The 25,778-nt window shown below is 37.7% G+C and overlaps 1 protein-coding gene across 8 annotated transcripts in view; it reads left to right on the forward strand.

The window, feature by feature from the left end:
- Nucleotides 1–25,778, forward strand: part of GRID1 (glutamate ionotropic receptor delta type subunit 1) — an 887,376-nt gene that overhangs the window by 824,184 nt on the left and 37,414 nt on the right. For all 8 annotated transcript variants that reach the window (XM_042459512.1, XM_042459516.1, XM_042459515.1 and 5 more), the window contains exon 13: nucleotides 6,758–6,953. In XM_042459512.1, the coding sequence (XP_042315446.1) occupies nucleotides 6,758–6,953 (196 nt within the window). The remainder of the gene's footprint in view (nucleotides 1–6,757; nucleotides 6,954–25,778) is intronic.

Raw genomic sequence — 25,778 nt, forward strand, 5'->3', positions numbered from 1 at the left:
CACATTGTTTCTGGGAATAATCTACTGCAGCCAAAGAAGACCAGGTTGGTTGCAACTTGCCAGAGGACCTTTTCAACTGCTGCTCCAAAAATTTGGAATGACCTGCCAGACGAGATGTGTCTTATTACATCTCTTGACACCTTTAAAAAGGCGACCAAGATGGATCTCTTCTGGCAGGCCTTCTCTGACTGACCTCCCTCAAAGTAGAACTGTCTCACTTGCACAAATTTAATTCACTTCCATATGATTTTACCTGTCTTCACTATTGGAGAGTTTTAATATTGTTTATTTGTAGAGGGGGAGGGCTAGAGGTTTGGGGGATTGTTAATTTTATGATTGTATTTTACTCTGCTGTTACCTATCTCGATCCGCAAGGAGACACGGGATATACATTATTATTATTATTATTATTATTATTATTATTATTATCATCATCATCTCTGTGGCTTCCAGCCACTCTTGGCCATGCGTCATCTGCATGCCCCAACCCCAAAGTGGCAAGCAGTCTCTCTTTCCTGCCCCTCTGTTTTGACCCTAACTGAGCCAAAGACATTGTAGGATAAGCTTTCATAGACTTGGTGTACTTTCTTAGATGTGTGGAGTGAACTGGTGTCCATGCATAGAACTCCATGTATCTACCGAAGTAGACCAAGTCTGTGAAAGTTGATGCTACCATCTGTTCAGTTCATTTAATCTCAAAGGTGCTACAAGATCCTTTTGCTGTTGAATCATTAGTTCCGAATTCGTGGAGGAGTTGTTTCAAAATGCATCCCAGTGCCTCTACTTCTGCAATCAATGGGGTGACAGATGTCGCAACCAGATTGCCCTCACATCTAACTTTTCTAAACATTTTATTATTTTATGCTGGCTATATGCCATAATAATAAATTCATTCAATTCTGCAATCTGAGGATAAGATCCTCCAGTACTTCAGCCTGTGTACTGCTCCACCAGTGACTGCTCCAACATGGCAGGTAAACATAGCATGACATTTATTTTATTTATTATTTATTTCTGGTATTCATACCCTACTATTTATACCCTAAAGGCTCTCAGAGTGTCTTACAGATAGTTATTCAGATGGTTCCCTGCTCTCAGGCTTACAGTATGAAAAGATAAGACACAAAAGGAGAAGGGAAGGTGGTGGGGAAGTGAATCAGGTCCAGCAGTTCTTCTCCCTCTGAGGCCTGGTCCAAGGCAGATGGACTGGAGGGAGGGCTCTTCTTCTTGCTCAGGATAGCCCTGATGGAGTTGGGTCTGCCTTTTCCCTCCCTCCCAGGCTGAATGATGACAGATGGTTGGCATAGTTGGATGCATACTAATATGCCTAAAAAGAATATCTTCTATGAAGAATAATGTTCTGGGCCCTGACTAAAGTGGAAACTGGTAAAAGATCAGTGCTCTGCAGCCATAATTTAGAATAATGTTGAACCTTAAAACGGCATACTTGTAGATCTTTTATTCATGTTTATATTTCTAATTTTTGGCCCTTGCTCTTATTTTGAATTTTATCTCAGATGTTTTTGCCCTAAGACCACATTAAAATATGTACAGAAGGCACGGAAGAACAGGTACATGGGGGGGGGGGGTTCAAAGCAACTTTGGACATCTGTACCAGCCATTCACAAATGTTTAGTAAATAGTGACTGATGCTTTTCACAAGCCATATTTAAAGCTGCTTAAGAGATTAAAATGATAGAAGTCCTTAAAGCAACTTAAACCACTTTAGATGCTTCAATCAGCTTAAGAGCTTGAAGAGTTTTGTTGTAGTAGATGCAGGGTGCTCAGTGGGAAAGGAGACACTCAGAAGTGCCTTGTGTTTGGAGTTGGGAGGAAAGGGATTAAGAACATGTGATATGGGTTGCATTGCAAGATGGAGAAATTAATGAATAGTAAAAGTGAATAAAAAGAAAGCTTACTTATTTATTTATTTGGAGGGTGTGATGGTGACAATGTGGCACTGCCCAGAACCTCTTTATTTTCCTTTTGAAAATCCCTTTTACTCCCTTGTCATCTTGTGCCAAAGCTGCCACCAATTTGTGATGAAGACCTACTTTTCCCCCAACCCACTCAAGGGGACTTGATACCAAAATATTTTCTTCAATGTTGGTAGCATGTAACTGTATCTTTGAAAACACTCTAAACAGTCATGTATTGAAACAATGTTATAAATTAATTTGCAGGTTAATTTAAATACAGTATTACTTGTGTGGGATGTTGTTCACATTTGATATGTTCTTGGTATACAGTCAGCCCTTCTTATACACTGATTTTTTAGACAAGGATACAAGCATCCACGGTTTGAAAATGTTCAAAAAAAGTATAATTTTCAAATAAAGAAAATAGAATTGAGAAACAAAAGGAAAAAATAAGATCTAGTTTTTGGTTATACAATGACGCCTCATAAATGTTTATATTTACCTATGTTCTATGCTCTGAGCAGAGAGCTATCTCATCGCACCAGTGTGAGATGGAGCTATTCATAACAGGCACAATGTTTATACATGTACTTTATAGATCCCAAAATTGTATTTTTAGAAATACGGTTGGCTTATTTCACTGTACAGTGGTACCTCGGGATACGAAATACCCAGGTTACGAAATTTTCGGGATACGAAAAAATCCCATAGGGAATTATTGTTTCGGGTTACGAATGTTTTTTCGGGTTACGAAAAAACTTTTGGTGCTTTTTTCGGCTTTTTCGCACGGAATCGCGGCTTTTCCCCATTAGCGCCTATGGCAATTCGGCTTACGAAGGCTTTTCGGGTTACGAAAGCGGCCGCGTTACGAATTAATTTCGTAACCCGAGGCACCACTGTATATGCTTTAGCAATGTCAAGTGAGCCCACTGTATCGGTTATGTATAGTGGGCCTACCATTGATGTTAGAAAACCTGGACAATGATGTCCCATATTATTCAATGGTGGTGACATGAACACATATACTTCAGTGTGTGCTCACATCACTGCCACTGAATAATACGGGGTGTAGTGATCTGCGAGCAGTCAAAATTGTGCATCCATCATGGACCATGGCTGCTGATGGTTTGTGTTTGCGTTTTGTGTGTGTGTGTGTGTGTGGTATAATATTTATATCTGTGTCCAAAAGCATGTAAACACAAAGAGATCCAGACCTCTTGTGCCACTGTTTTTGTTGCTACTGTATTCCTTCAAGTAGTTTCTGACTTATGAAGACCCTATGGCTAACCTTTCTTGGCCAGATTTGTTCAGGAGGGGTTTGCCTTTGCCTTCCCCAAGGCTGAAAGAGTATAACTTGACCAAGATCACACAGTGGGTTTCTATGGCCGAGTGGAGAATCAACCCCTTCTCTCCTGAGTTGGTGTCCAATGCTCAAGCCACTACATCACGCTGGCTCTCTTGTGCCATACTTTTTAGCCAAGTAAATCCACTAAAGCCATGCATGAGAAATCCATACGCTTTTCAGTTCTATTCTATGAAATAATGTTTTACAGGGATTTTCTTATCTACTGTTGCCCCCAAAATCCTCTATTCCATAAATACCATACTTTATATAAACAAGGTTAGAGGATGCTATGCAACTGCAGATTTTATGTAGATCATGCCCTGTTGAATTTGCTTGTCGAAGAGCAGAAATATTATCTCTACTTATTTCTTTGAAATTTCAGAACATCTCCTCCTTTCTGTCCTTTAAAAAAGGTATGGCAAACCCACATTGCAGAGACTGCCTATGAGTCCTACTTTAGATTTCCTGTGCCTCACTTCTCCTCACATAAGTCACGCAGGAATAATAATCTCTGCTGAACCTGTTTGAAAACAGATGGATCGATTGATTGATAATTTGTAATGCATCTTGGTTATCAGGGGTAGGCCACTACACAGGAGCCAGGGATTCATTCTCCCTTTTGAAAGTTGCATCCCCCTGAAAGTGATGGTAGCCAGAAATTATATCATTTCATATCACCATGTTGAGAAGGACTCTGACTGAAAAAAATGTGGTATTTCAGGGGTGTTGATGGCTGTCTGTATGAAGCTGATGTTTTTCTGCGTATTTGGGGGGGGCTCTGTGCTCTGTGGGGCAGGGGACTGCATACATCTCATGGGCCATCCTTTGCTCATGCCTCATATACAATCAAAGTTATCACATTAAAGCACTCTTTAAATCACCCAGATAACTGGGGTGAAGGGTTACCTTAATCTCACCTCTGTTTCAGAAATTCGAATCCTATATGCATGCCTGTTTGGTGGGAAGATGGGTGTGACCACCTACAATGTGTCAAACTTAGTCCCTATGGTCACAAACATCTTTTTCAACAAGAACTGCCAGAAAAGAACTTTTGCCTTAATCGGCTCCTATCAAGATCTCTAAATATGGGAAGCCCTTGGGCACCAGTCCAATGTAATAAACAAGGAAATACCTTTGATCCTTTGCAATGTGTGTTTCTGTCGAGCACAGATCATTCGCAAGCAGTCAACAAATATTAGAGATTAAGGGCAGCAACTTCCATAGCAGGAAGTTTGGCTTTCAAGTGAATGTGAACTCTAGCATCCCCCTCTTTTTCCAGATTTTTTTTGTGACGATTCCAGGGATTAAAGACACACATCTCCCCCATGCACTATTTTGCAGTAGTTTGGAATTTTAAGAAAGCAATCCTGTCCCTTTCCACATGGCCCAAAAGCACTTCTCTGCTCACTTCTAAACTTTTTCATCTTAAACATTTACAACAAGTTGTTATGCACATATGTACAGTGATAATGTTGCTCTTAAAATTTCCCTGTGAAACTGTTCCACATATGACTCCAGGCCAGTTCAACATGGGTTATGACTAGATACTCATAAAATTTTAGCTATATGAGTATAAATCGAGAGTCCTAGAGGAGCTCAAAGGCTGATTACACCAATCCTACATGGACTGGACTAGCCTAAACTGAAAACTTCCCCCTCTCTAATTAAACTTTTCTTTAATTGGATTACTACGAAATTTTCTTTGGTTAGGTTATTGGAAGGATAACCTAGTTTACCGATGTGCCTCTTCCCTTGAAGTTTTGATAGCAGTCTACTTGGATCTTGTTTCGTTTTTGCTTGGAAAACACATGGATAGTAATAAGTGTTGATTTAAACTTGATGACCTAAATTTAATTTGCTAGACTCAGTTAGAGTAAACCAAGTAATACAATGGTGATTTGCAGTTATGTTATCTCCATCAACAGTCTGCTCTAGTTAGGACTAGAATTAGATTTTGGACAATATTTTTAACAGAAGACATACTTTAAAACTATCAAGTGGGAAGGGATCTAGAAACAAGAGTGAGCCAGCATTTTGATTGATAAATGTTTGTGTGGGATCAATTATGAATTAACATCCAGACGAAGATGAAGGAAAATGTTCCTTGTTTGTCTGGTCACTAAAAAAAGCTAATAAAATGAAGAAAATTACCATTTCAAATGTGCTGGATAAAAGTGATATCTCTGGTCTTCTGTGACAGTTATATATTCATTTATCAGTAGCTGGTGCAGTAATAATTTAGAGTACTTTCATATTTAGGTTTTGGCTTTGTAATTCATTTTGATCTCCCACATACATCAAAGCTTTGTTTTTGTTTATGCTGTTGTTGTGATTGGTGAGACAGGGAGACAACAGTCTGGGAGAGATGAGTTGGCTCCCCACCCCACTCTTTGACAGCATTTCTTCCCATATGTACATTATAACAAGATGTGGTTTTGCTCTAATTGTATGCAGTTAATAAACAATAATTAGAATTATGGCTTCAATGTGAAATCATTATTTTGTTTTATATGCCTTTCTTTTATGCATAATGCATAAATATCAATATACATTCTAAACTTGTGCTAATGTAGAATGCAGGAGAGAGCATTTTGTAATTATTATTTTAGCACACCATGCCTCTTATGTATTCCTTTGGCACATTTCCAGTGTATTCCCTCATCATTCATTAAGTGCTACGTATTATTAAGGCCTGCAGTTGGATCCGCAAGAAGGACCTGTTCAATCTTACTTCCATAGGAGATGCTGAGAGATTGACAGAATATATTGGCAAACTTTATTATGGGCTACAATACATGAAGTTGGAACCTGTAGTTTTACTGGTAGCACAGTTCTTTACTGGTGGTATTCCAGTTGTATTCAGTATTCACAGTATTAAGACGGCTACCTCCAGAGTACTCTGTGGCCGTTTCGACTCTACAGAAGTCTTCATCAGCATTTTTGAGTTATTTTGCCGGATTAATGTTGTAAGTTATGCGTTCCATTCTTCCACAACATTCAACAACTTGACTTCAATAATAATAAGAATGCTGGTAGCTGTCTTAATACTGTGAATACTGAATACAACTGGAATACCACCAGTAAAGAACTGTGCTACCAGTAAAACTACAGGTTCCAACTTCATGTATTCTTTCTTCAAGTACCATTTATGAGTGCTTTCTAGACTGTGAATTATTCATGGTGTTGATGCAGTAGAAATACGTTCACTGCCAACACTGTAGACACTGTTTACATGGACTTCGATTACCCTGATTTGTCATATGCACATTGTTGATTGTAGTTTACCATTGTATCTTGTCATTTTGTATATAATATAGTACATTTGGAAAATAAGACATGTTTAAGCAGTAATAGATATCATTTGTTGTTCCCCTTTTTTCTATACTGTTGAAGTGTAAGCTTGCTGCTCATTTTTTGGTGGTCCACCTTGAACTAGTAAAGCCAAACTGTTGTCACACCTTCCACTAACATTTCATCTGCTCTTGCATTTCAGGACATTTCAGGATCTTTCCAAACAAATGGATATGTCTTATGGCACAGTCAGGGATTCTGCTGTTTATGAATATTTTAAAGCGAAAGGAACAAATCCTTTAGAACAGGACAGTACCTTTGCTGAATTGTGGAAGACAATCAGTAAGAATAATGGAGCTGATAACTGTGTGGCAAACCCCTCTGAAGGCATCAGGAAGGTAAGAAGGGATGAATAACCAATTTATCCACAGAATGTCTGTATTTAATATGCAGTATGTAGAGTATTAAAATGTAGAGTGAGTGACACAAAGGTATTTTATGTTTTGTAAAGTAAACCAGCTGTTAATAAGAAATCGTTGGATTCTTTTTTTAAAAAAAAAAAAAAGCAAGGCAGACAGCAAAACAGGCATTGCAGTACTAGTTAGTAGTCCAAAAAACCCTTGCAAATCTGTTTGGAACTAGATGAGTGGTGTCTTTCACATGCACACCCTTTGTAACGTAGGCAGTTCAGTGACAATTAAAATCATCTTGACTTTCACAAACCCACATTTGAGCTCTGACTTCTAACACTGAGTGGTTATTCCTCTAATTCATTACAGTTGAGTTAATGTTCCTTGTACATCTTTATGAGTTCCTAACTCTGAGGCTGCATCCACACTGAGGAAACAATGCAGTTTGACACCACCTTAACCAACGTGGCTCAATGTTATGGAAGCTTTGGAGCTGTATTTTTGTGAGACATTTAGCTTTCTCTGTTAGAGAGCTCTGGTGCCACAAGAAACTGTAAATCCCAGGATTCCACAGCACTGAGCTGTGTAAAACTGGATTATTTCTGCAGTGCAAATGGGGCCCAACTTTTTTTTCATAATCAGAGTGTCATTCTATTATCTTATATATTGTGTAAATTGCTAAGCTAGTCATTTACATGTTAGCTCCTTTAAAATATTTGTATCCCTCTAAACACAACTCCACAAAAGCCTTTGGGTTGGTAATCTTGCAGTTTTAAAATAAAGAAATATAATACAAAATGAAAAAGTTAAAATTATGTACAGAAAGCAGCAGAAATGTCATAGGAATGTGATAAGCATTTCAAACATAAATGCTCCCAGACACTTTTCTACCAATAAGTATATACAGTTGTCAGCTTACAGCTGGATTTTACTGTCAAAAATGGAGGAGTCAACTTTCTTGCCTTGGTTGCTCCCAGTAGATGTGACTGCAGGGGAAACCTAAAACTAGTTCAAGTCTTATTTTGAAGATTTGTAGTCTCTCCTCTCTCATTGTAACTCACTACGTCAAACAAACACCATGATTTCTCCATCCTCAGCTCACCCAATATAGCCATTTGAACATCTTGCAAGCTCCTACATGTTTTATGTCCTTTTGATTGGGCTAATAAGGATAATCCACTAATATAGATTTCAGAATATATACTGTATCATGACAATCATGTTATCTTTTCTTTCTTTTTTTCTCCCCACACTTTTAAAAAAGAAATAATCTGTTAATAAATGGCTACCCATATTGGCCACCTGAGATTCCAAGTTGAATGACAGGAGAGGACCGAATTTTAGATTTGATCTTTTGGAGGGAGTGTGACTATATCCATAATTTGAAAGCAAATTTTCACATTTCTTTGTTGTTTCAACTGAACTTTTCTTTATTTACCCTCATCCATTCTAGAACTGAATGCAGGGATCTGTTAATATATCTCCCTCTCTATCTATCTAGCTTACAAAGAGAAAGAAAGAAATAGTCTTGATATTAATACAGAACAATTGCTTCCACTGGAATGTTACTCAAGCAGAAAACAAGAGAAAAGTAGATGAAAGGAGAAGTTTTAATCAGTAGATTAAGCAAATTAGGCTTTTGTTGATTAATCAGTGAAATCACATTTTAATTAGGAAGACTGAAATTTAAAAGCTCATCAGCTGATTCTACGAGGCTGCTTTGGTTTTGGTGTATTACTGGATTATGTAACAATTATCAAAATTAGTATTTCCTACTGAAAACTATTAGTAGACTTTGTCGATTAATTGCAGACTGTATATGAAAAAGACATATACAATAATGATTTCTGGTAATATGTGAAATCATCTTAATGTAACCAATTCATTAAATAATCAACTTCCCTCAATTACATAAAATAGACCTAAAAGGAATCGTTCTAAATAAGTTTCTGAATTGCCATGCATCTCTGCGTACCAGATGCAAAGTGATGTGAAATTAGCCTGAATGACTTCACTCTGTTGCCAGTTGGTCTGTTACAAGAACCTCAATACTTTTGTTTCCTGTGCTAAATGGTGATCTTATCATATTCATCTGAACAATGGACACCAGTCCTGGACTGTACTGTACTATGTTTTTATTATCTACATAAATACTTGTTGTATGGGAAAATCAAGTAAGTCATAGAAGTGAAATGCAATGAAAAAAAGAAAAATTGATTATAGATACATGCCACGTAGTCATACTTCTGTACCAATGCATGTGTATCTATATGTCCTTCAGTTATGAATGCAGTATTTGAAATTGTTCTCATCCTTAAGAAAAAAGGGTGTATCAATGTGCCTGCTGTAAAAAAAAGTCACACTCCATTAGATTTTTTTTTCATACTTCTGTGAAAACATATAGTCCCCATGCACACATTTCTTATGTTTGTTCACAAAAATAATTGATATTTGCAAGGAAAGCACTGTATTTTGCACAAGTCACTTTTTTGTGCAATTGAGATTTGCACAGAAAAGCCTTGAATTGCAAAAATATCAAGAATGCACAAAAATTATCTTAATTTCACCCCATGGGGAGATGTAAAAAATACAAACTTTTTTGTTCTCCTGCACAAAAACAATGAAGTAGTGATTTAGATCTCTGTCTTCGGTGATTTGGCCTTGCAGCTTTGCATTGACTGTTTTTACAATTTTCAGTAGAACACTTTCATTTTCATACTTCCTATTGTAAGACATTTCCTCCAATGATACTACAAGCAAAGTCACCAAGCACACATGTATTAAATATGTCATGTTATCAAACACTCAATGTCTGTCAGAGAGTATGCTTAAACTGGAGGTGGGCTCATCCCCCACGTCAGAAGGCATAGAAAGATTTAATTTATTTCAAGTAAGGATTCTCAACTTTTGATCCATCAACTGTTTTCTTCTTCTACCACCAAAATCTTCCCAGCATGGTCAGTGATGACAGTTTCTGGGAGGTGAAGACCAAAACATCTGAAATACCAATATTTGAGAACAAATGATTTAACTACTAGGGAGGACAAAATTGGTCAATATTTTTCTGGGTTTTTCTTTTAGTAAGATTTGTACTTGTTTGTATTTTAATGCATCCATTGTATACACGTTTTCCAAATTTTTAGTTGGTCACTTTTTTTCATACTTTTTTTTCCAAAGGGCATAGTTTTATGCACATTTTATCCTCTCCAGAATGCAATGTCAGGATGGATGCATCCAGAAGGAAATGTCCTAGATGTAGCAATATGGGACATGGGTGAAAGGTAACCCAAGTTCAAAAGGAAGTCAAGATGAGTGAACTGATTGGAGGGTGTTGTGTCACAGAAAGCTGATGACACAAGGGTAGGACATGAAGTCACCAAGCTTCAATACTCCAAAGTCATGGCAACTGTGTATCACACCAGTACACCAGTGGGGGGGGGGGGCTGGACTACGATCTCTACAAGTGAAAATGTATATAAGGGAGGAGCTCCAATGCCCTGTGTGGCATTGTACATAGTGGATGAGCAGAGCACTTTGTCGGTCAGTATAAGTAATTGTAAATATTGGAACCAAGATTAAAAGCTTCTTTGATAATAAGTCAGCAGTTGTTGTGTCTGCAGCTTCTGTTAGTAGGAGAAGAAGTTATCCAGTGTGCATGAACTGTACAGCAGAGTACATGTAGTCTAACATGTAGTCCAAATAATATTTCATGTTTCGGTTTCCAAAGCAAGATTTGTTCCATTTGCCATCTCCAGAAATGCAAAACAGGCTTTTCCATATCAAAAACATCTTTCTTGCAACTAACAGTTTTCCTTAGACAACAGGAGGCAGCTAAGACTGTACATTTCCATAAATATTACAGTGTATATGTCAGTTGCTTATGTGCACATATTGTTCCATGCATCCAAATCTGGTTTTAGGCCATTTTGTTTATTCAGTTGTTTCAGAACTTCAAATGTAAAGTCAAGTGTCATTCTACATTCACCCATCCATAGAATTGTTTTTTTGACTTGTAGTTCTACTCATTCAGGCATCCGTTCACCCGTATCATTTCTACCATTATATGCACATAATTTTAATGACTTTGAAGCTTTTCAGATATTTTATTGCTAGAATCAAGTGGCAGTTCTTAGAATACATCATCAGAAGGGATTTTAATCCTTCTACACTATCATGTACTTTTATCAAATGCTAGCTTTTTGGAAGTTTTGTAGATTTAATTTTCTTCAAGTCAGCCTCTTCTGCATTGTTTCATCTAAGAGAGGGATGGTTTACAAATAAGAAGTGGACTTCCAATCACGTTTGCTTTCCATAGTTTTTTGTGGGTTTTTCAGGCTATGTTGCCATGTTCTAGAAGAGTTTATTCCTGACATTTTGCCAGCATCTGTGGCTGGCATCTTTAAATAATGCTGGCATGGAAGAGAGGTGGGTATATATAAATATACTGTGTGACCCTGAGTAGGGAGAAGTGATCTCCATGTTAGTCTGTGTATTGTTCTGTTGTTGATGGCAAGGCCTCAGGGTGGGAAGATATGCAAAGAGGATTAGTGTCGGCTCAATTAGTGATCATTGTCTTCTGGGAAAACCCCTGACTCTGGGTTGTTTTTCATTTGCATTTGCTGAGTCCTGATTTTGCTGTTTTTCAGGACTAGTAGCCAAATTTTGTTCACTTTAAGATTTCTTCTTTCCTGTTGAAGTTGTCCAGGTATTTGTGGATTCCAGTGGCTTCCCTGTGCATTCTGACCTCATAGTTGTTGGCATGGTCCAGAATTTCAGTATTGTCAAACAGCATTTTATTTCCAGGATGGTTTATAACGTGTTCTGCTACTGCTAATTTTTCTGGCTGACTCAGTCTGCAGTGTCTCTCATGTTCCCTGATTCGTGTTTGAACAGTGCGTTTGATGGTCCCTATGTAGACTTGTCTGCAACTGTATGGTATGCGGTAAACTCCTGCGGCTGTGAGAGGGTCCCTCTTATCCTTGGCTGAGCGCAACATTTGCTGGATTTACTTGGTCGGTTTGTAAACCATTTGGAGGTTGTGTTTCCTCACCAGTTTCCCTAATATTCAGTGACTCCTTTGATGTATGGTAAAAATACCTTCCCTTTGGGTGGTTGTTTGTCTTCACCCCTCTGGGTTTTTCTGGGTCTGGCAGCCCTCCTGATGTCTGAGCTGGAATAACCATTAGCCTGTAGAGCCCAGTCTAGGTGCTTCAATTCATCTTCCAAGAAGTGGAGTTCACAGAACCATTTTGCCCAGTCTACCAGTGTTTTTATAGTGCTTCTTTTTTTGTCCTGGGTGATGGTTGGAGTTCTTGTGCAGGTATCTGTCTGTGTGTGTGTGTAGGTTTTCTGTATACTGTGTGGCCCAAACGTTGGTTCGGTTTGTGGATGACTAGGACATCCAAGAATGGCAGTGTTCCTTCCTTTTCTTTTTCTATTGTGAATTGGAAGTTAGGGTGGGTTGTTGAGATGGTTCAGAAACACAGCCAGATCTTCTTCACCATGGCTCCTCAAAGTGTTCCATGTAAAAGTTTGCTATCACAGGGCTTAGAGGGCTTATACTATTTATTTATCTGTTATGCAGGGCTGGGATCAGGTACTTGCCATTATTGAGAACCAACTAGGGACCATTGCTGATTCCCAGACCCTAATATTTCTCCTCTTTTATTCAGTTGCTGCTGACACTTTCCTGCCTGCTCCAAGCAAGTGAATAGAATGGTAAGAGGAGCAAGAAAGAGAGTAATAACTTCAGTTTCCCTAAAGGGAAAGGCAAGCAAATGGGTGGCACTAATAGTGCCAAGGAGGAAGAGACACTCAGGGACAAAGGCCCACTGAGATCACATTCCTTAAGGGTCCAAATGGAGAAAACATTAGGAATGACATCTGTACCACACTCTTCGACATGTCTTAATGCTTAGAAGAAGAAAAGTACCTCAAGATATTCTCTTTCATTTGATCTCTTTCATTCTACAGAAAAAGTCAGACCAGTGTTCAAATACAGCACTGTTTTCAGTTTTTAGCTGCTCTCAAACTTGGGGAAGGAGGATGAGGCATAACAGCAACTAGGAACATATTGGTGGTGGTACGAGTGGAGGATGGTGAATAGATGGTGAATATATTCTATGTTTGTAGACCGAACTTTAAAAGACTGTCCATTTGTTGAATCCTATCCCTAAATAAGTTTTAGTACCCTAAATATTACACTTAAAGTTTGAACTAAAGCTTGAAGCAGGTTCATCATCTCACTGACCTTGGAGCCACCAGCTCCACTGGGAGGTCATAATATGTATTTAATCTAGATAACTGCAATTATGGTAAGCATCAGTAAATATATAGAGAGACAGGCAAATATTAAATTAGAGCCTACCTCTAATGAGATAGATTAATTGTGTCTAACCAATATTTATAGGTTCATGGACTCCAAGTATTTCTGCATTAAAATGTGACAGAGGAAGAATTTGAAGGGACGAGTCCCAGGCATCATCTCATTTTCAGTGATCTTTAGTCATCCTTTGTTCTTCTTGCCAATAGTAAACAGTTGGCATGATGTTCCGCTTTTTATTTTTCCTCTCTGTGACTGATTAAAAATGGCCAGGAACTACATCAGTGACTTTGTTTCATTTCTAGAGGAGGAAAAAAAAAGATAAACTGCTGAAATGCTTTATTTCTGAAGCACCTGGCACATATTTATATTGTTATAAAGATTTTGATGGAGGAAGCAGTAGTATAACTGACACGTTCCCAGGTGTGCTGCCATTTTTCAAGAATTCTGTGGCTTCACTTGTTTTTGAACAGCTGTATCGATCTACCATTGGGAGTTTTAAAAATGTAATTCACCTAAGGTAGTTCTTCCTAGTCTTATCTATCTTGGTTCTCCCTCTATCCATTATTATGTTCCTTTGCATTATAGCTGTCACCATCATAGACAAACAGCTTTCTATTTTTGTCCATAGACAATTTAAACTAAGACCTGAAAGTATGTATAGAGGCCAAATAAGGATATGTATGTTAAAACTGAGCAAAACCAGGAAAAAGTGAAGATTTTAAGGAACTGAATATGCATTAGTAGTGTTTGTAACATTTTTAAATAGGCTATTCAGAAGCATAGTTTAGTAGGACCACTGTGTGGCATATCACTGACTGCACTGAAGCAATGTGGTTTGTCTCCATAACATTGTATAAAGCTATTTCTCAGTTGACATATTATTTAAATAGGACAACATGCATAACTAAGAGCACATTGACTATTCAAGCACTCATATTAGAATATCCTCGTATTCATTTCTTCAAGTAACACAATAGAATTCAACCACACTCTGAAGAGGCTATGGATAGATTAGTTGGCCCTTGAGAAATTTCCCTAGGTTTTTCGCCCCAAAGTATTTTACTTTCTCGTAGTATTTTGAAATACAATGGATTTTTGATGTTAGTGAGCTATACTATAACCTCTGGAGATATGGATCTCCGCCTGCCCAAATAAATGTTCCTACTCTGGTACCATTCTTTTGACTTCCCTGGAAATTTCTCAGCTTCTTTGCTTGACAAGAACCAATTTTAGTAGCAATTCCAGACTTGTCTGAATGGATAATACTGGTGAATCATAGATTCATACCACTGAGTGTATGTCTTATGACTGCCATTTGCCTGTGGTCTGAATCTGAGCAACATATGATCTGACCCAAGTTCATATATGTAGAAAGCATCCCCAAGTAGAAAGAGTGCATACCAGATTACATACCTGTATAGCTGCACCCCTTTCATAGCTATAGTCTTAAACTATAAAACAGTATGCAGGAATATCTGCCTTTAAGAGTGAGTGAGTATATCGTGTGTGCCTTGTACATCATGAAGCTATTGGAAGTGTTCCACATCATGAACCACTGAATTTAGTTAGAATCCTCCACGGACTTTAATGAGCTCTAGATCATGCCCTTATACACATACACCCCCTGATTAGTTTACTTACTGTCTTCCCTGCCATCATCAGCCTAGGGATATTGTTTTAATTAGCAATGGTCTTTCTGGGTCAGGTACATTAGCTCCAAACTTTTAAGTTGATTTTCTCATTACTACATCATTGTTTGCCTCTCTAACCACCAAAATAGGAGACAGAAGTAAAGTGTTTTAGCTTGGATGGCCTGCATAAGCAGTCATGCTACAGCAATATAATCAGGTGTGCAGGAGTCTTATGGAAAGCGTCTACATCTGAAACAAAAATGTGGCCAGTCATCTGTATACTCTAATTGATCTAGAAGCTTCAGAAAGTCATTGCATTGGGGCAGATGACTTTGATGCTGTTTTGATTGGTACTCTAATGCGTGTGTTGGTTTATGACTTATTACATTCCAGCTCTATCAGGTAGACAGGTAAAACAGGTAACCTGTCGATAAAATTTTCAGAAGATGGGTAGAGGTACCTGGTTCAGTTTCTCCCATTCCACATTTCCTGGAAAATAGGTGATCATGGAATTACAGCATCTTTTACCAAACTATGTAAAGCGTCAGTTGTTACGAACACACTTTTTTGAATTAAAGCCATAGATTTCACAAGCAATTTTTACATTCATGTAATAGATATATTACCATTTAGCACCCTTTTATTATATTAGATGCACAACTTGTAAGAATATAAAGGCACTATATTATATTTATTACACAAACATCTATGTAATATTGATCTATTTATTTAACATTTATTTGTAGCACATTGTCAAACAGAATGCAAATTTATACCAGGTTTTTTTTTATGCATGGAACATTATGTAAATGTATGTAATGATAACATTGTTAAACTGAGTCTAATTTTTTAATTTTCTCTTATGATTCACTTTTTAAATTATTTAACTCAATCAACTTTGCCTGAGAATTTAAACAGCACTGCAGTTCCTTTCGAGTACCTGTCTCAACTAAGTTGCCACTTGAGTAAAACTTAGCACAAACCAACTCTGGTATTTAATAACATTGTCAAATAAAATATAATACTCATATTTTAGCTGTCATTCTTCACAGCTCACTGAGCCCTCTGAATAAATAGACAAGTTGCTCATGTCATCTAAAATGTCTACTACTATTACTTTTTAAGTTCAAAGCCAACATTAATAAATGGGATAGAAAAACTATTTGCATGAATGCAAAAGTGAAATGCAATAAAATGTACTATTTTTGTTTGAAATATTGACTACAGAGAGGAAGTTGGACAACGTTTATTTTCCTGTTTTCCTTTCTTTTTTCAATTCAGTGTAGCACCTTCCTAGTCAACACTGTATGTGTTTAGAAGTTTCCAAACAAGTAAGGAGAAAGCATAGAGTGTTGTAACAAGTCTTAAATATTCTTCCCACTGGGAAAGCATTTTTGTTTTTATCTGAGCCTTGTCCAATTTTGAAAATTTGACATTCTTAAATGACAGCTCCCTGAAAGCCAGATGCATGCCTGCATTGCATAGTCTTGAAGCACCATGATCAAGTATACTGAACACGCACAGTTTCACATCTTCATTGCTCTGATATTGAAAAGATCATCTATATCTGTTCTGTAACAATTTCGTGTGGCCATGCTCTTCAGTAACAATGTAAATAATAATTCCAAATTTCTCATCCTGAACACATAGAGCCACCTCAAAGACAATATTTTTTCACATTTCAGGGCATCCTATTCAGGGTGATCAGATGCCCTAACTGGAAAGGAGGACAAGGCACCAAAATGTAAGACATTCAAGAAAAATGTAGGACATGGCTGAATAAAAGCTAGGAAAAACACTCAAATAAATATAAATTTGTGCTACTTAGTCATGCTCAAAATGGAAGATATTTTGGAATTCCTCCTGGACAGAAGGCTGAAATGTAGGGCATGTCCTGGAAAAGAGGATGCCTGCTCACCCTGTTCCTGTTAGTAAATTCACTGTTGTAAGTCTGCCTTAAGACCTTATGACTCTGTTTTTCAGTCATTGCATAGAGTGGAACACTCTTCCAGCCCCACAACAATCAGAAGCCCTACTAGACCTGCCTTGTAGGCCACAATGTCCTGCCCAACACCATGGCCATTTTCAGGTTGTCAAAAAGCAAGAGGATTCCTTTAGCTGGATGTACTGCAAGAAAGTTTTCTTCAGGATCCCCATAGGTCCCTCCCAGTGCCTGCTGTAGTGTGTCCAGATGAAGGAAAATCATTGCTGAGATACCCACTCTCCAAAACTCTGAAATGTCTGTGTTGTGAGGTGGAGGTCTGAACAGCTTACAATATAGACTTTTAAGCGGTAGCATCGGGTGATGTAGCTATGTGAGGTATGTATGTCTCCCAGTGCAGGATCTTGGCCATTGTCTTTGCATGAAAAAATGTTTTGTGCAAAAGCAAGAGTTTTGCATAAAATGCACTGGTTCTGCACAAAAAAGCACATGATTTTTATGTGAGCTTTGCATTAAAAATAACAAACCTTGAAGGTGAAGAATCGTCAGACATGTGTGAAACGTCTCATAATCTTGCCCTGCAGGAGGAATACTTTTGTTCCTGTATGCTGCAACAAAATAAGCCAGGATTTGCATTTTTACTATTCAGTCAGTATTATCATATGCTATTATTTCAAAGCACAGCTTGTTAAAATGTTGACAGAAACCATACAAAATTACATCCACTGTAAAGCACTCAGTGACAGAAATTCTTTGGAGGGCAGTGGTGTAATTTGATTTTCAACTCCATGGTGAATTTGAACTGAAAATAAGAGTTTTGACAAATCTCTGGGTTATCTTTATGGAAACACAGAAACTAGCTCTCTTACAGTTTGGCTCCTATTGAATTCCAACAGCATTCTGCTATCCAAAGTCCTTTAATATTTGGTCAGCCTACCAATTCCATATTGGTTGTTTCATCAGGTCACAACCAAAATGTAATTCCCTGCTTTGTGATTTACCACCAGAAGTCCAACAGTATTTTCCTACTACCAATCTATATTTTGCTAACTACATTCTCTGTTAAAAATTGTTCATTATTACTCCTTGCTAATTGTCTTTTTAAAATGTCACCGCTGTGCAGATGTTACAATCTCCTTTATGTCTCACTCTCAGAGTAGCTCAGTTTTTCTTTATAGGCTCATGAGATGAACTTTACAAAGCACATTCTGAAAGCCCATGTAAATTGGCATCTAGTGGGGGTTCATGTGTTTTGTGGGAGCTTTTTATTGAATTTAGCAGGTTCAAAGGGCTTGTTTTATATCCCTGTATAAGTCATAGAGTTTTTAATCTGCATTGTTTTGTGCTTTATCATTTGTCTCTTAAGGGAATTTCTCAATGGTGTCAGTATAAGAGAGTAAAGTTTATTCCTCTGTAATTTTTAGGATACCTGTAAACACATTTTATGCTGCAAGTTTGCAAATGGATTGCAGACCATATTTATGGGCTCTTGATATTAATTTAATAGGTGTTCAGCATAGGAAAAATGTGTAGACTATGATCTAGGAAGTTTTTCATTTCAAATACTGCTTTGGCCACATTTCATTTGCGTGGTCTTAGACAATTCACTCTCTTTGTCTCATTACCCTTTTACAATATTGCAAAACACTATACACATACTGTTTTTTTGGGAATTTAGTGAATTTGATTCTCATATGCAGTTGCTAGGCTTATTGTTTCCTAATCTGTTATTTCATTCAGAATCTGGAGAGACACCTCCTGTCTTTTTTTAAATATTATATTCTTAAATTATCTGCTGTAATTATAATAATATAATAAATAATAAATAATTTATTTATATTCCGCTTTTCCAATTTTCATCAAAGCAACGTACAAGTTTAAGTAAAAAATACATCAAGAAAAAAATAATTCAAACAGTATCTAAAAACAGTCACAATAACAATAAAAACAACATGTTCAGCTGAGTGGGGGAATCCATAAACATCACAAGGTCATCAAACCAAGGGGGTGAAACATGAAGGAACATCTCATGAGGGGAAGGCTTGAGAAAAGAAGAAGGTCTTAAGGTTCTTCTTAAAAGTATCTAAAGATGTGGTGGAGCGGAGCTCATCTGGAAGATTATTCCATGATCTTTTTTTTTTCCAATAATCTTTATTGAGTGTATTGTTAAAATTTATACAGATCACAATGAAATTCAATTGAAATTCTTTCTTCACACCATTGAAAAGAATTTTTTTTTTACACATCCATGTATATTTACCCGTTCCCTTCAGCAGTTTTCGGATCGATTAACTAATAATCTGAGACCTTCCTTCCCGGCGTTCTAGAAACATCTTTCCCCTCAATGCTAAACCGAGTGTCTCTTTTTCTTAAAATTTAAACCTTACATTGCTATTGTTTTTTATACAAGTACCCCTTATAGCTGCAGTTGTTTCTTCTATACTATTTCCTCACAGTTCCATATTCCATTTTATTTCTATGTACTTCTGGATAGGATCCCATTCCCTCACCCTTTCCGTTTTCTCCTCATAATTCTCATTGTGTAGTAACGTTGCACTTTCCATATCTTTAACTTCTATGATCTTTAAAAGCCATTCATCAATAGAGGGTATATGAGATAATTTCCAGTTTTTTGCCAAAAGAATTCTGGCGCATGTAACTAAATTCAGTAGTATCCTCCAGTATCGTTTCTCATACACCGTATCAATAAATGAGGTCATATCTAATAGATATAATTCTGGTACAAAAGGAAAATCAATGTTCAAAATTTGCTTGATATGTTTGTGAATTTTTAACCAATATCTTTTAACTACAGGGCAAGCCCACCACATATGAAGATATGACCCTTTTCCTTTTTGGCACTTCCAGCATTTATTGTTTCCTAATCTATATATTTTTGCAATTCTTACTGGTGTGTAGTACCACCTGTTTGTAACCTTTATACAATTTTCCTTTAGCTCCTGTGAAATTGTAAATTTATTTAACCTCTCCCATGCAGTTTCCCAATATTCTAGAGGTATTTCATGTCCTGTTTCAACAGCCCACTTTATCATATGAGTGGATATTATTTCTTGTTTCATTTACCTATTCAAAAACAAATTATATAGCTTCGATATTTTCCCTTTATCCTTTGCCCCAATTATTTTATCCAGATCATTTTGTTCCTTTTCGAATCCTTCTTTTTGTAAATAGATTATTCCATAATCTTGGGGCCGAGATGGAAAAGGCCCTGTGCTAGGTCCTTGCATAACATGCAGTAGGGACCTCTAGCACATTTTTCCCTGCTGACCTGAGTGAGTGGGGCGGATTATATGGGGAGAGGCGGTCCTCCAAGTACCCTGGGCCCAAGCCATTTAGGGCTTTAAAGGTCATAACCAACACCTTGTATTGAGCCCGGAAGTGCAGAGGCAGCCAATGAAGATCTTTCAGGATTGCTGTTATATGATCTGACCTGGAACACCCAGTGACCAGTTTCACTGCCATATTTTGCACTAACTGTAGTTTCCGGGTTTGGTACAAGGGTTGTCCCATGTAGAGCGCATTGCAGAAATCCCATCGAGAGGTTACCAGAGCATGTACTACAGTTTCAAGGTTTCTCTGGTCCAGGTAGGGGCGCAGCTGGCGTATCAGCCAAAGCTGATAACAAGCGCTCCTGACTGCCGCATCCACCTGAGATGACAGCTGGAGCGACGAGTCCAGGAGTACTACCAAGCTGCAAACCAAGTCCTTCAAGGGGGCGTGACCCCGTTCAGTACAGGATGGCAAATCTCACCGCCCGGACCCAGGGAACCTATCACCAGTACTTCCGTTTTCTCTGGATTCAAACTGAGTTTGTTTTCCCTCATCCAGCCCATTACCGACTCCAAGCAGGCATTTAGAGGAGAGATACCATCCCTAGTCACTACATCAGTCGGAGACACAGAGAAACAAATTTGGGTGTCATCAGCGTACTGACAACACCGCACCCTGTATCTCCGGATGATCTCTCCCAACGGTTTCATGTAAATGTTAAATAGCATGGGAGACAGAATAGCTCCTTGAGGGACACCAGATGTCAGTTCCCTCTTATCGGAGCAGACGTCCCCCAACTGCACCATCTGGAATCTATCCGAGAGGTAGGAACGGAACCACATCTTAATTAACACATCTTTACCAGGAATTAAAAAGAAGGGGCTTGTTTCCAGTGTATCAGAGGAGTTTCCCAGTCAGCCACCCCCTTACATGTTACATTCTGACAATTAAACTTTCCCTCTTGCACACCCAAGTCCATAATAGCATGTATTTCAAATTCACTGCAATGGCAGGACATATTCAGTCACATAAAGAATCTGAAATATAAGTATATATGCATTTCTGATTTCAGGAGTTGAGAAGAATGAGAAAGTTTTCTCCATGACTAGAGTAGAAAATTCCAGAAGGCCACATAACCATCCTAGTGAATCTTAGTTGTTGCTGTCCCTCCAATAAAATCTGACACACAGACCCTTTAAAATAAATCAGTAATTCACCTTGTGTCATTTAGGTAGAGGTAGAATAGGAACCATTATGAATCATATTCTTATATATCTGTGGCACATTGGGAAGATTTTATATAAAAGTTATGATACATCTCAGCTGGATGATATGGTTGAACTCTTCATTTTCACACCATCAATTTTTTCATCCTTGTGGCCTCATGCCTGTGTTAAGGAAATAAAATCTTTAATTGCTACAATTAAAACATAATTCCAAAGGTCAAATTCCATCCCCCAAATACAGTTGGACCTTTATATCTACTAGGACTCCAGGACTCGTTCACGGATACCAAAATTAATGGGTGTTCATTCCCTTATATACAGTGTGATTTTTAAAAAAGTGTCCCTTACATAAAATGGCAAAACCAAGGTTGACTTTTTGGATATTTTGTACAAAAAATATTTTCAAGACATGGATGGTTTCTTTCTTTACTTATATCAATAGATCTGGCAAATTTCCCCAAGAAATAAAACTCCTCAAATGTTGTACCCATTTTTTAATAGGGGGAAGGAATGTAATGATCTAGTCCATTAGAACCCAACATGACCTGCTTAATACAAATCTTCATGCAATGCATCTCTTTCTGAAATTAGAAGACTGGATGACTGTGGGCTTGTCTGCATGGATAAAGTTACCTGAATTCTGGGTGCAGGCTATCTTAATAACACCCGCACTTGATTCAAGGCTTCCTTCCTTTAACCCACATTTAAATGACTCACCTTTTGCCTGCTGGGTTCCAGCTGTCTTCATAGCAATAAAGACAGCTGCCTTTACTCATGGTCCCTGTGAGCCATCTGGCACCATGGGCACAAGTCACTCTAAGGTCAGAATATGGTGCTCAACATTAATAGCATAGCTAGGCACCTTGTTCTGACCTCAGAAGTGATAACAAACGCAGACCACATGGGAGGGTACCTCCATTGTTTGCTTTGAGAACCAAAAACCTGCAGCAAATGAGAACAGGTAAAAAGAAAAAATGGGGAGAATTCAGGACCAGAAATTCAGGGGGCGGCTTGGCATATTCTGGCTAGTTTAGACCCACCCCCAGAAAAACATGCTCCTGAACAGACTGGATTTTAGCCCGGATATTTGAGAATGGACCATTGTTTTCTGATACAACTTCTTGTTGTTAAAAGACATAGGGAACCTTTGTTTCATTTATTTGTTCTAAAACTTTATCCTAAGATATCATGGATGTAGAAATCTAATTAATCTAAATATAGATATTAGGCAGTTAGAGCAAAATGAAAGACCTTTATACTGATATCACTTTAAAGGTCATATTTGGCATCCATGGCCAATTATCTATCCCTGTTAAAACTTCAAAGGGAGTTTGCTAAGGTTATATCTTGGCTCCATTGTTTTCAATTTTTATCTAAATGATAAAGTCAATTTTATATCAGGACCATGATTTTTCTTCCAGTAAAAATAGGTAGCAAAGCTATTTCATCTGTGCTTCATGCAAACAGCATAATGCTACTATATTCAAATAGGTTTCAGAAGACTACTGAAATAATTTAGTTATTATTGCAGCAAAATTTGCTCAGCTGAAATGACGAGAAAACTAAAATGGTGTTTTTAGCAACAGGTTTGAACCCTGTAAGTGGTCAGTGTTTGGAAAGCTATTGGTGAAAGTGTCAGCTTTTAAGTATATATGGGTGAAGTTTCATCAGTTGAGCTCTTGGACATCACATATTGATTGTGATAAATAGAAGTAATGATTATCAACCACCTAAAGAGATACAGCAAATTCCTGTAGTAGATACTAATAGTAATTTCTATGTTAAATTATATTCCTCTGACCAAGTGGTTGATCTTGACAATACTGAATTTAAGTCCCTAAATATATTCTTTAAAAAAACTCAGGAACTACCACACTGCTGCCCTTAACAAGTCCATCTTTACCAAAGAACTGGATACTGCTTTCAAACAGATCTGGCTGTGGAAATTCCCAGGCCTGGATGGTTTTATGGCGGAATTTTATAAACTCCTTAAAGACTGTCTTAATATCCATTTAGTAGTGTGACTAAATGAAATTTTGCTGAAGGGAAAAGTGCTACATACTGTAGTTGGAAAACATCAAAAATTGTGCCGATCCCTAAAACAAATGAATTTTCACCCTTGAGCAATCCTTTTGGTTGACTGCACTAATTAATTAACATACCAAACTGTGGCCTTCTATTTTAGCGGTAAGATTGGATGGTTTCATCACTGACTATATCCACCCAAAGCAAATAGGGTTTATGCCCGGGCATAGACTGTCAGATGCTATCAGGAGAACATTAAGCATCATACATTGTGCCCCAAGGGAAGGTACAGAGCTGGTCTCACTTGATGCCCTTGATATGGTTGAATGGCCCTATCTTTTTGGCTTGCTTAGGGAATCTAACTTTGGGATGCCCTTTGTGAACTTGCTTAGGAACCTTTATTGGGGCTCGCAAGCAGTTATATACATTAATAAGGAGGACTCAGAACCTGTCATCTTTCAAAGAGGCACTAAACAGAGCTGTCCCTTGTCCCTGCTTCTCTTTGCAATAGTGTTGGAACCTCTGGCAACATTGATTAGAAATAATAACAAGATAGAAAGGACAGAAATTAATAAGACCATGGATAAAATTGGGCTTTACAGAGACAATATGCTGCTGTACATTAAAAACATACTTGACTCCTTTCAAGAGATTGATAAAATAGTGAAATGGTTTGACAGGTTTTCTGGGTTCCTAATAAATTAGCAAAAGTCTAGGATGCTTTGCCTCAATGCAACCCCTGAAATCCAGCACTCCTGGCAAGGATTAGCACACATGCAAATCAACTGCTCAGGTCTAAAGTATACAGGGTTCATCATCAGAAGTAGGACCTTGGAGTCACTTCACATTTAAAACTAAGTCCAATTAAAGAAAATACTATTAAATAGGTCCACCAATGGTATCTTACCGCAGTCAAACTGTCTTGTAGGTCTATCAATGCCCCCCCCCCTTGTTGGAGGGGTTGTGATGGTAGGGGAACCTTTATACATATGTGGTTGGATTGTCCCTTAGCACATGAATACTGGGCAGGAATTTTGCAGCTAATCTCCAAGATCACTAAGCAAAGCATACAATCATCACCATTCCTGCTCCTGTTCTCCTTTTTTATGGATGAAAATAAAGCCCTGCAACTTAAAAAAACTTACTGGTTTTGTTTTAGCTGTTGCCAGGCTTGATATTGCTAAGAAATAAAAAACTGGGAAGTTGAACATTGCAGGATGGTGGAATAGATTCTGGGACCTGTGTTTAATGGAGAAAATTGCAGACTTTAATAACCGAGCGAGATGTTTACATTCTGGATTGACTTTCCACATGATATGGCATCCACTTATTGAATACATCCAGTGAGACTTGGTTTCTAGACATTCCCCAATTATATCTAAATTTTTATGGACAGTTGTCTTCCCGGATTTCTGAATGCACCTTTTGTCTATAATTTCCAAAGACACTGTTGTTTGTTTGTTTTGTTTATTTAATAGCCCATTTTTCATCCGTACGGGGCCCATATGTTAAAGCAATATAACTAGAATAGTCTGAAATACATTTTTTAAAAATTGGACACAATTCACTTTAAAAAACAATTTAAAACAATTAAAAGCATATTAAAACCTCTTACATATTAAGGACCAATACACTTGTTGCACTGCCACAAGCAGTTAAAAGCTGATGGTCTGGCAGGGGTTGGACTGGATAGCCCTTGTGGTCTCTTCCAACTCTATGATTCTGTGATCCTAAAGAGGAAAGTCTTTGCCTACTGGTGAAGAAACAGCAGGAAAGAGGCCCAATGAACCTCCACTGGCAGAGAGTTTCATAGCTAGGAGCAGCCAGCGAGACTTAGTTTCCTCACATGTGGAAATTTGTAAACTAAAATATCTTCCACATATGCATCTGCAGCTGGGGAGGAGCTGTTAAGTTACAATCATTAGAAGCTGCATAAAACACATTATTTCTTGCCATTCCTCCCTCATCACTGACAGCCTTCGTTAGTCTTGAATTATTGCTGCCATCAATAATGCCTTTGGTAGACATAAAGATCATAATTTTTTTGGTACCCATTCAGATTTTTAAATTATCAAGTTATGATGAGTAGGAACTCAGCTCATGAAGAAGCTTTATACTAAATGCAGCTAGTAACTTTGGGTTTTCAGGACAGTATGTAAGCAGTTTTGATTTTTTTACACTACAAAACACTAAACTGAGAAATCTGTCTTTTTGAACATGTGGCCTTTCTTCTTTTCACCCTCCCATACTATTTAATTGATATTACAGTCTTTTATTATAGAATGGACTTTATGAAGGCCTATTTGGACATACAGTTGACCCTTGTTATCCACTGGGGTATGGTACCAGGAACCCCTGTGAATAACAAAATCA

This window comes from Sceloporus undulatus, chromosome 3 (genome assembly GCF_019175285.1).
Source record: "Sceloporus undulatus isolate JIND9_A2432 ecotype Alabama chromosome 3, SceUnd_v1.1, whole genome shotgun sequence".
Lineage (NCBI taxonomy): Eukaryota > Metazoa > Chordata > Lepidosauria > Squamata > Phrynosomatidae > Sceloporus > Sceloporus undulatus.